Source organism: Larimichthys crocea, chromosome III, assembly GCF_000972845.2.
Source record: "Larimichthys crocea isolate SSNF chromosome III, L_crocea_2.0, whole genome shotgun sequence".
Lineage (NCBI taxonomy): Eukaryota > Metazoa > Chordata > Actinopteri > Sciaenidae > Larimichthys > Larimichthys crocea.
The window spans coordinates 19,218,392-19,230,638 of NC_040013.1; the positions used below are offsets into that span (position 1 = coordinate 19,218,392).

The 12,247-nt window shown below is 43.7% G+C and overlaps 1 protein-coding gene across 3 annotated transcripts in view; it reads left to right on the forward strand.

Moving 5' to 3' along the window:
* The window catches only part of ctbp2a (C-terminal binding protein 2a), a 63,779-nt gene that overhangs the window by 41,316 nt on the left and 10,216 nt on the right, over positions 1-12,247 (forward strand). For 2 of the 3 annotated variants that reach the window (XM_019269296.2, XM_027277647.1), the window contains exon 3: positions 11,145-11,299. In XM_019269296.2, the coding sequence (XP_019124841.1) occupies positions 11,145-11,299 (155 nt within the window). Of the gene's footprint in view, positions 1-276; positions 1,017-11,144; positions 11,300-12,247 lie in introns of those variants that run through there. The other variant, XM_019269297.2, reaches the window with a different exon arrangement.

Below are 12,247 nucleotides of genomic sequence, written 5' to 3' on the forward strand. Positions count from 1 at the left end.
GAGAGAGGGAGGGGAGGGAAGGAGAGAGAGGGGAGGGAGAGAGAAAAAAAAAAGAGGGAAGGAAAATATGTTGAGCGGAGGGGAAGGTCGGGGAGAATGTAAGACGGAGTCGTACGTGTGCCAGGAGCGCTGCACCTCTCTCTGTGACTGCTGCTCTTCAAGGATTTTTCTCCCCTCCTCACTCGTCTCTTTTATTTACCTTACTCTTTCATTTTCTCCCACATAGCTGTGGCACCAGCTTGTTTTTTTTTTTTTTTTTTTTTTGGTATTTTTTTATCCCCCCACCCCTTCCTCTTTCTCTCTCTCTCTCTGTCTCTCTCCGTCTCTCTCTCTCTGTCTTTCTATGACTCGCAACAAAAGGCTGACGGAGTGAGCCTGACGTCTGAATGAATAGCCCAAACCTGCCATGAAGGGAGAGAAGAGGGTGACGGAGCAGGCAAGAGGAGTCTGAGGAGAAAAGACACAAGTGATCTGGTTGAAGAGGCGGAAAGAGGAGAGCGCGCCGAAGTGCTGATTGCAGGCTGAAGACGAGTAGAGAACCAATTTTTCTTTTCTCTTTTTTTTTCCTCCACCCCTCTTTGGAGATTTAAAGGAGTTGAAGGCTTTAATCGCGCGAGCGGGGGGGTGACGGTCGTAGTTCTCGCTCTCCTCCGCACTCCACCCCCACCTCGTCACCCACTGCCCTCCTGTGCCACCTTCCATTTCTCTACCACCACCACCACCACCACCACCCCCTATCCCTCCTCAAGAGTACCAGTCGTCTGAAAAAGAGAAATGGAGGTTCTGGGGGTGAGGTGACGAAGGAGGGCAGATTTGGAAACGAGCAGTGGGGAGAGCAAGAGAAGATAGGAGGGAGGCTGGAGGAGGAGGGAGAGAGGAGAGGATAACCCCGAGGGCAAACTGTGAGAATCCCCTCAGACCTTACTTTTTTTTTTGTTTTGTACCCCTCTCTACTACATTTCCTCTCTGCCATGTGCAGCTCCTGATTTGAAGAATGTGGAGACAGCATTTCCCAGGCAAGCAGCATGTTTCACATTGTCTTGTGCATATGTGTGTGCGTATGTATTCATCAGGGGTAATAATAAAAAGCTGTGTGTGTGTGTGTGTGTGTGTGTGTGTGTGTGTGTGTGTGTGTGTGTAATGGCGAGAGGTTGAGGGTAGGGGGGGTTGAGGGCGGGTTGGATTTGGCTTTAAGGCTAATGAGCCTCTTATGTTTTTGCAATGAAGTGTGTCATGAAAACAGTGTGTGTGTGTGTGTGTGCGCACACATGAGGGCAGGCACCCATGTGAGTGTGTCAGTGTTTCCTTGGTCGGAAACCGCAGAACTCTGCACGGCAGCGGGAAGGAGGGTGAGATTAGATGGGTCGTCATTTGAAGGGTCAAAGGTCGCAGAGGAACGGGCTCTCCGTGAGAGTGTCAGTGGTCGTGAACGCTGTCCGTCACACGCTGTGTATTCAGGCGTGTAAAGATGGATTTTGGGGGCTCGTTATTTTTGTGTTTTTAAGATTTTTCAGTGCAAACTAATAAAAATAATATAAAAACAATACAGTAAAAATGTAATTTGCACCACAAAACAATCGTAACAAGCAGCTAACTATCACCGTGCCTATTTTTCTCCGAGCTGTCAACATCGCAAGAATACCTTGTTTACTGTAACCTCACTGCAATCAGTGTTTGTGTCTTCTCTCTGAAGAAAATGTGCTTGAATCCATCTGCCGTATTTTCCTTGGATGTGTTTCGTACTTGATGATTTTGTGTCCATGGTTTTTGTGGCAGTCGGTGCCTGTGTGGATGTGACACGGCTTAGATTTCTTATCTCTCCCTCTCCTGCCAGTTTTGTGTGTATACATGTTCACACACTATCTTCTGTGTGCATGTGAGGTAAAGCTGGAGTGCACGGTCCACTGTTCATCAGCACTTGACAGCTGCTTTTGTCTCAGGACCACAATTGTTTTTAGGCCCTTGCTAAGGGAAGCACAAAAGACAAACGTTTAAAGAGGAGATGGTGATGGATGGACACTCTTCTCTCCCGCTCTTGTGTTTTATTTACCACTGACACCACCTGTGATATCTTTATGTCGGTGTGTGTGTTCTCTCTCCTCCGTCTTTATACTTTTACATGTAATTTCACCCTTGCCTTTTTCTTTTTCTTTTTTCTTTTTTCCCCTTTCACCCTTTTATCTCTCCCCTCCCTCACCCCTCTTGGCTGGGTGTTTGATAAGTTTGGAGGAGAGCAGGCAGAGCGAGGACAAACAAGGTCTTTGTGTGTCCACATAGTGGAACAAGAGACAGGCTGGGGTGGCGGCGGTGTAGCCGGGCGCTGATAGGGTCCAGTGGGGGCCTAGAGGAGGCAAGTCTGCCAAAAAAAAAAGATTACTTCCCCCTCTTTTTCTACAGATGCCAGGGGATCGTAAACACACTCAAGAAAGTAGACACTCCCAAGAATACAGGCGCCGCATTCTTGTTAACGTGCATGCACAGTGTAACATCGCTGTTTTATATTGTAAGCGGTGTGCAGGTGGACATAAACAACCAGCATGAAGAGACCAAGAGTAGAGGGGAGCATTGGCACTGAAAGCTGTGAATGCACTTTGGATATTTTATTGAACAAAATGTGTGACATCCCTGATAATCGCTGATCATTAATGGTTATCATCTGTGGGTGTGTGTGTGAAGCTAAGCATAGCCAAACTCTGCGTGTCGGTGTGTGTCTGCGTGCACAGTACTAGTAGTCGTGTTGGGCCACAGCGAGCGTGTTTGTGTTCCTGATGCCTCCCTGGAAAATGCTGCAGAGAAACATCGAGATCGCGCCACTTAACGCCTGGACGCTGCTCTTTAAACCTCCGTGTTTGGGTTGCCAGGTTGGGTGGCCTGCGGCATGTTGCCTTTTTTTGGGGAGGGGGGGGGGTTTGGTAAGACTTGATGAAATCAAGCTTTTCCATTCTCGCTGCTGCACTTGCCACAAAGAAAGCCCACTGGGTTATCGGTGCCCCCCCTTTCCTCCTCTTGCTCCTGGACTATCCCATCACTGAGGCCCCCAGCTTGGGAGTTGCTAGGTAACCAGAACCAGCTGTTGGTCCTAAGCCCGTTGAGCCCGTTTTTTGGCTTCGCGTCAACTGCAGAGTAGTTTTCTCTGAAAGCTCGCTGTGAACTCAGCGACCGCCGCTGCGGCCCTGACATCATCGTGCCATGGAAAATCTTCCTCACTTCCTTTTGTTTTTGCAGTTTTATTGTTCCACTGATGTGGTGACCGGTGTGCGAGCCTCTGTGGCATGTATCACACCAGTTTGAGTCATTTAGGAGCATTTCATCACCTTTCTGCTGCTCAGGGAAAAGGAGGTTAGAGCGAGAGCTGCTAGGTGGTGGTTTGCTAGAAGAGGTCACCTGCAAGTTAGAGTCGGCTGAAAATGACGTGAGGATGGTCTCCAAAGTGTGTCGCTCCTCCGTGAGGTGAGGATACTAAACTGTCTCAGAGGACTATTAGAAGAGATTCGAGACGGCAGAGTACACAGTGTAATTATTCAGGTAATCACAATAGCACAGGTAAGTTAATGCGACTCTGCAGTCCCAAGGTGGACCATTTACCTTTCAAACAACCTCACAGACAAGCCACAAGTAAATCTGCAGGGAGTGCATTAACTTCCAAATGAAATAGTCTTTGTGAACCAACCGAGGCATGTTGGAGATCTATGAAACCACAAAACCAGAGCACACAATCTGTCCGACAGCAGAGAAATACAGATAACTGATGTTGTGCGATGTTATTAAATACCAATTTAGAGATTGGTTTCCAAAGCCAAGGGGGAGAAACACAGGTTTGAGATAAAGTTTATTTTCTTTCATTGATTGTTTTCGCTCTATTTAGGAAACGATCCTTCTCCCTCCTGAAAACTCTGACTCACATCGTCTGGCGTCTTCCTGAGCTGCTTTTCCAAGATCGCCCTGTCCAAGCGAGAGAATTAGACACCAGATCATATTCACTAAGGAGAGACACATTTCTAGTTTTCTTTTTTCTTCTTCTTCTTCTTCCTCTTCTTCTTCTTCTTCTTCTAACGTTTAAAAAGATGACTTCTATTTCTGTTGTCAGAATCCAAAAAGGCTTTTTAGTTTGGAACATCTGTAATCCATTTGTGGTTGAGAGTACGCTCTTGCCAGCTCTGCCAAAAGTTTTCATACTTCCTGTCGAATCATCCAGTTTGTGATTAGCGTTGGCTAACGGATGATATCAACCTTAGTCCATTCAGGCTTCCCTTGAGGGATGTAACAACACATGACCTCCACTGGATAAGACTATCTGCTGTCACACTGAACACGATTCACATTTAGCCAGTCAAGCTGTTGGCTTTGTTTCTTTATTACTCGCTGGCTTACAGACAATGCTGGCTGCTGTGCTATGATAAATACTTTGGGTACAATAACAGGAAATTGACACAAGCAATTTGCATTTTTATCCCGAAAGACTACTAGCCAAAATATCCTACCGCCTAATGTAAACCATCTTTAGTCATGTTGTTTCTGCTGCTCACCAAGTTTATGTAACAGCAAATAGGCACTTGAGAAACGGCTCTGCGGTGCATTTTTGTCCCTCTTAAAAGTGAGTCTGGTGTTCTGTCTGGTGTTGGGTGGAACTCGAGTGTTTGGATAGGGAGAAAGCTGGCTTTGCTTTTGTCTCCTTGGGTCCAGGTTCTGGGTCTGGCTGCTGGGTGGGGCAGCTGACAAACTGCTGCGGCCAAAACTCCCCCCTCTGGCTGGTGCCGACCCAACCGAGGGAGGGAGAACGAGAGGTGGAGAGACGGAGATGGATATCAACAGAGAGAGAGAAAAATTGGCAAGACAGGAGTTAAGTGAAGTAAAGAAAAAGAACCAGATGCGATTAGTCTTTTCATTCTTTAGTAGCTGGACCTCTGGCTTACAAGGGCTCCCGTGTGTGTGTGTCTGTGTGGGTGTGGTCTGTGGGGTTAGTAGCAACCACCCGAGGGTGACAGCAGACATCATTGAGATTAGACTAATTTATACCAGTAACTAAATGCAAAGAAGGCCGTAGAGCGTTAACGGGAATTATTATTTCATGATCTTTCTAAAAACAAGCTTTGTTTTGTCACAAATTCATAATCTCAACATAACCCAGATCCCCTTCTCGTAATCATTGGATAAAAAATGTGCTTTTGTTAATCATGTGAAATCAACAGACATACGGTAACCATTGCCAGTTAACTGCTTATATTTAACATCGGCAGATGACTGTTATTACAGCCGTCTGCAGCTGCAAGCTAGCTCTGAGTCTCTGTAATATTCCTGTAATATTCCACAAGGACCAATAATGGTCATGTGGTAATCAGTGTTTAGTTTACAGAAGCCTGCTGTGACCAAATAAGGCGATTCCTATAATATTACTACCAGAACTGATATTTGTGCCTGTGCTCAAGTTCACAACATAATGACCCTAATGACTGATTTATCTTGAAGGAATGTTTTTGGACAGCATAATTTCATATTAACGTTTGTTGATATCATAATTCAGCTGTAATAATAAAATTGTTTGTCTTACACATTTGAAAGGTTTTAGCTGCCGTAAAAAAGAAACGTGATGTTGCATACCTTTGTCATGGTGTGAGAAAAATCTGCATCAATAAAATATGCTTAATAATTCAATTTTACCATATCATTCCCCCCCCCCTGCTTTTTACTGGTTTCCAACCAAGATGCACTCTGTAATATTGATGTTCTCATGATGGTGAGAACAATCACCCACCTCGATTGGCCTTAAAACAAACCAAATGTTCTTTTGCCCACAGCAACAAACGAATGAATGACATGAGCGATCTTAAAAACAATTACAATAAAGAAAAAAAGCGGAAAAAAAAGACGTTTCTGGAGTCTTGCCGGAGATTCAAGTGTAAAAGGTTAACACCGCATATTTACCACTCGGTAGAAATGAAAGTATGCCAGAAAAAAAAAAACACAGACCTGATACAAAAATGCTTTCAAATCCTCGCACAGCTTAGCAAATTTTCTTACCTTTAAGGAAAGACATTATCTTTTCAAGCTGTTGAAAGTGCATAGGTGGGAGGCTGCTTCATTTCATCTCAGTAATAGCTGCTCATCTAGGTAGAAGAGTGGCAAAAGACGGAATGTTACGGTTAGCTGCGGTTAAATGTGCATCTTAAAAGTGTTTCAAGTACACAGCCTGAAAAGGTTTCTGACCTGGCATGCAAATTGATGAGGCATTAGCAAGAAGAAGAGAGGACGAAATGTTTGCGCCGTGGACTATTTATAGGCGCCGAAGCCACGCCCAAACGGGGGAGCAGTCAAGCGACCGTTTTGAAGCGACTGAAACGTGTCGGATGAGTTCAGAGAGTTGCGCGACTAACTTTGAAACTCTAGATGAGATGAATTCATCTCTGTCTCTGTGCAGGGGTGTGCTCAGGGTGGCCTTAGCGTGTCATCGAGCCACCCTTTAAGACCGCCCACAAAAATCCTGACGTCTTCATCAAGAAGTAATAGAAATAGTTTTTCTGTTTTGGGTTAAAAGTTTGGGTGGTGGTCCAATAAATTTGTTCCGCACTGTATAAGTCTTTCCACATGGTTTCAGCAACTATTCCCCAACATGTTTAATGTACTTTTTTTTTAAAGAAATCTCAGAATTGCCTTTACTCGGACTTTAAACATGAAGACAGACCTGCAGCAGCAGGAGGAAATGTAGCGACTGACAGTGTGAGACTAGAGAATAAAGCCCCGAAACTCATTAACTTTGATGTGACAGACAACCCCCGGAGAGCTGGTGACAAGAGGCCATTACAGAGTCTCAGTCAACAACATATTTCTCTGTGAGTACACATTCACCTTCACTCCGTTCAAATTAAGTATACAAAAACAGACAATCGCTCATGTATGATGCACACGCTGTCAGTTTCTTCTTTGGCTGAGTGACTGAGGGAAGATTGAGTTCTTTCTGTCCAAAACAAACAAGCTGCTTCAAATCACTGTCCAGGTATCCCGACTCATTAGGACCCTCATTACCAGCCTTGTTAGGCGTTAATTATCCGCAGATTCATCATGTGTTAAATGCGGTGCCACGTTCTGCCTTATTAGGCTGGAGAAAGGCTATTAGCCACCAGGAAATAATTAATCAACAGCATTTTGACCCACTTTTTACAAGTGACGCTGCTTTTTCCACCAGCTGCTTCTTGTCCATGTGTGTATACTGTAAAAGCGAGCCATTGTGTGTTGGCTGTGTTTGTCTCCCTCAGCGTGTTTTCATGTATGCACACAGTGCAGCGTGTGTGTGTTGGTGTGTTGTAAGTATGTATCCTTGTGTGTGTGACTGTTAGATGATAGAAGTATTTTCTTCCTCAGCCAGTCTGAGCTGTGATAATGAACTCTGCAGGAGTGTGATGAGGAGGCGCAGGGAGAGATGTGGAGCCACAGGTGTGTTTGGCAAGCAGCCTCCCACAAACCACACACACCCCTCACACACACACACACACACACTCAGTCTCTCAAGTTCAGCCTGTATCTGAAAGATCGAGGTCACTTCTTCCTGATTATTTCTTCCCCTCTTTGCTTTTTATCCGCCTTTCTTATTTTCCCATAATTCTTCTCTTTCGTATGCCATTTAAGCTTTCACGAAGCACTGCTTTTATTAGGTGCGCTGCACAATGATGATATTGTTAATGGCTGTAATATAATAAAGTGTGATAATAAAAAATAAAAATAAAAAAAACACAGTTATAAAGCGTGTCACAAAACAGTTCGAAAACCCTCGCCTCATAAAATCAACACTAAACACTGAAGACAAAGTAAAACATAAAAGCAATAACAAAAAAAAAGAAAGAAACTGGAAAAGGTCAGTGAAGACTAACAGAATATGATTCTGCTGGTTTAAACTGCTTGTATGGGGATTATCAGAAATTGAAGAGCAGTGACGGCCGAGGCCAGATCATTTATTTCCCCGAATGTGGATCAGACAGTGATCTGAAGTTGTGTGTGTCGGTTAAAGGATACTGCAGGGATTTAATATTTCATATACTCAGGGAAACAGAGAAGAAACAGATTTTTTTTTTTTATCAATCAAATCAAAATTGAAACAACATCCAGGATAAAACGGCAAAATATCCTGATGCACGGGGGCTAAGTTCGAAAACATACATTTCCCATAATTTTTTCATTTAACCTGCCCTCCCCAAGTAGTAACCTCCATGGCCGTGAAGTGAAGCCAATGCAAGTGCCAAAAACTGCAGGCTACAGAACGAGTCAGTCTCCATAAGCCTCCATGTTAAAATGTTATACAACATGTTTACAGCCTGGTACAAAAAAACAGCTTTGGTCACCGTGTTCCAGATCCACCATCGACCCACGTCTTTGCCAAATTTCAGATACTGTCAATGGCCTTGTCGCCGTAATGTCCGCATCCAAGCTGATACTGGAGTTATTATTTTCCAAACTTTGAAAAGCTCCCTCGAGAAACCACAGGAACATCACACAAGAGCTACACAGCAAACTGAGATTCATGTGTGAAAGCCCTTTTTGAAAGTCACAAAAGGCTGATCAATAGTGTCTTTTCATCCTCCTTGAAATGTGAAGCTGTAACGATACTACAATACAAACACACTCCAGTTTCTTCCCCAGCTTTCTCACTTTCCTTTTAGCCATCACCAGGCTCCTTCCTCCCTCGTCCTCCCGCTTCTCACCACTCGCTTCCTTTCCAAGTTTTTCATCTTTGATTCCCCGAGTGTTTAACTTCTGCTTGTAGAGTTTTTGTTTTGTTTTGTTTTCCCTCTGAGATGTCTGACTGATCATCTTCCTTTGTGATTTGAGAGAAAGAGACAAAGACAAGTCGGCTATTAGATTAATTAACAGCCCCCCCAAAAAATGAAGGCTGTGTGTCAGTTTGTCAAAGTTGTGATATTAATGACACACTCTCTCTCTTAATAAAACTCTCAGTTAATAAAAGAGATGCCTCATGTCACATGATGCTCCCCTTAACAAGACCAGCAGCAGGTTCTGAGTAACTAATCTTTTAGAAGCCACATTATATTATGGCATTTTTAAAATTCCAATTTTTTGAAGAGACAAATCAGGAGAAAACTGAGACCTGTCTGTCTCTATAGCAATACACTCTTGCGAGATCTGGCAACACATATCATCGGTCCAGTTTCACCAAAAAGGATCTGTAACAACTAAACTAAAACTTTCTGAACGTCTCTCATGAGATGGGAGGGCGAGAAGACAGCGCCCATTTAGGAGACGGGAAGTGTGTATCATTTCGTAAGACTGGCGGAGATTGTAATGCGGCACCTTCTCTCTCCTTATAGAAGAATCTTTGGCTTTACCGTATGTCGCGTGTCTCTGTGTGGGTGCAGATTTGTGTGTTTGCATCTGTGTAAAAGGCATCAAACTCTGCATAATTTACAGCCCATGCTTTTTCACTTTAACACTGCATATCTTCAAAACATGTGGTACCAGAAAGGTGTGTGTAACTTAGAAAAAGGTAAAAGATACATATTTTAGCTACAGTTTCTATAACACCGCATCCAGAATCTGTTCTAAAACAGACGTTTCATTCCACTTTGTGTTTAACTTACACCTACTTGGTATTGACTTGAATTAACGTCAAGTATTCACGACTAAATAAGCAACAATCACAGTTGAAGTTTGTAAAAAAATATCAGAGTTGGTTTTAATTTAAAGAGTTTAGCACTCAAAATCACGTGTCATGTAATTCAACCCAGCAACCGACATCAAATTTAGATTCAAATGTTCTGATTGGTGTGTGGAAATATGTGATATCAACTAAGCCTTGCCCATTTCCAGACTAGTGAGAAGACAAACACAGAAATCACTTGTAAAACTGCCCAAACAGCTCTAACTTTGGCAGAAATCTTTGCGCTCATCACTCGTAGTAAAAAATCAAATAATACAGCATCTTCTTAAAACCCGGATATGTAATCAATGCGACATTTTTAATTAGCCGTGTAGAACAGAAAACGAGCTTACTGGTGCAGAATTGAAGCCCAGTGAACAGAAACACTGCTACATTTCAGATGCACCTCTTGTTTTTTTTCACGATCTGTTGCAAAGTGCATATGTTAGCACGTTTGTACTTGTGTAGGTCACAAACACTGTCCTCGATTTCCCAAAAACTGAAGGTGTTAGAGAGACAGACACGGAGCGAGAAGGCTTGGATGTCCTCTCCAGCAGCGCAGATGTCACTAAATAAAATATTTCATAATCCTGCCCAAATCCTCTAATCACCATGACAACAGGCAGCAGGGAGCCAGAGAGTGGTGGTGTGTGGACCCCCCACCCACCCCCTTTCTCCTTTTTCTTTTCCCTCTTTTTAGCAGAATTTGGATCCACGCTGTCAGACTTTTTTTTTTCCACCCCTCGGTATTATCACCTAAAGAAGACATCACATTGATACTGTGGAAATAAAAGTTATTTGGCACAGCCTGTCTGCGAGTGAGTCGAGTGAGACGCTCGGAGTTCATCAATACTGAGCGCGTCTTTAATTTGCAGTCGCTTCTCTTCCTGCGGGGACGACGGCATCGCAACTAGACAACAAGGCGAGGAGAGAAAGACCAAAAAAAAAAGAAGTTTGAATCTGTCGAATACCTGCTGATTTGATTCAGTGTTTGAGCGAGGCTACTTCTGATGGGGGTGTAAACTGTACAACACACACAGAGGAGGACATGCTGAAGGCCTACCGGCTTCTGTACGGTGATAGGATAATGGAGGTGATGACCTCATGGGGTGAAAGGACCTGTTGCCTGGTAACAGTGTGGATAACTGTGAGAGAGGGGGGTATTCATATCACCAGCGTTGTGTCTGCGAGCGAACAGTGTGTGTGTGTGTGTGAGATATCGACCGGCGTTGCCAGGTAAAGGAGATGATGATGGTAGTTTAAAGTAGAGAACTACACTTGTGTGTGTGTGTGTGTGTGTGTGTCACTGATTTAGCCTATCACACAGGCAAAACACACAGTCCCAGCCTGTGTAAACACTTCCTGCTGCTGCGTGCATTTCCTACATTTTACTGCTTCTTCTGCAGCTCACTTGACTGTGTGTGTGTGTGTGTGTGTGTGTGTGTGTGTGTGCCAGACATAAATAATTAACTCCCTCTCCTCTCGCTCTGTCTCTCTGCAGGTATTCGGCCCCAGATTATGAATGGGCCTATGCACCCACGCCCCCTGGTGGCGCTGCTGGATGGGCGCGACTGCACCGTGGAGATGCCCATCCTCAAAGATCTGGCCACCGTGGCTTTCTGCGATGCCCAGTCCACACAGGAGATACATGAAAAGGTACAAAAAAAAATAAACACCCCTTATTTTCTATCTCTGCATTAATTACACTGTTACCTGCACTAGTATGAACCTGTAGCACTGACCTTTCAACCCCTGATAAAATGGATGGCTCTCTAAGCCTACAAGCTCATTTCAGCAGCCTTTGTTTATGTGTGTAATTAACTTTAATTAGCTGTCGTCGATTCGCTGTCAGTTTTATGTTTCCTTCTTTATGTTGCTTTAAGCGATCTGGAGCTTATAGGGCGGATAGGCCTCAATACTCAGACTAGAAAAACAATAAAAAGAGAAAATAAATAAAGAATGTGTCTGGCATTGAAGCTACTTCACATATCAGACAATATATTTGAATCATATCATGTTTCCTGCAGTCATGTACTGTTGAACTCTCTGTCTTGATATTGTAGTTGTAATAATATTAATTACAGAGCGTGGATTGGCAACCTCGCACGCTTATCTGTGATAAAATATTCTAAATATAACAGCTTGTCTACAGAGCTACTGATCTGCGGAGAAGTCACATAATGAAATTGAAAGTGCACGTGTTATTAAAACGGATTTTTTACATTACGAATGTGACGGACAGTGAAGATGTGCAAACAGGAAATGTAGTAGGTGAGTTTAACATAGAGAAGAATCAGAATAGGCCTGCCTGCATGATGTTGTACAGACTGTGCTGCTTGCTGTAAGAATAATAGATGTAGTATCTGCAGGAGCTCATAAGCAGAAGCAGCCACACACACACGCACTGTGATGCTGACAGAGTATTAAGTTGGAATATGATTCTTGAATATTTTGCCTTGAGTTGAGTGCAGGAGCGTCATCTCTTTCCTCCTTTTCTGTGTCTCCTTCTCTGTAATGCTTTAATAATATTTCAGCCCACTGGCTTGTTCCACTCTCCCAGTTCAACTGTAATGGTTTCATCACTGAGTCTAATCCCACTGGGTG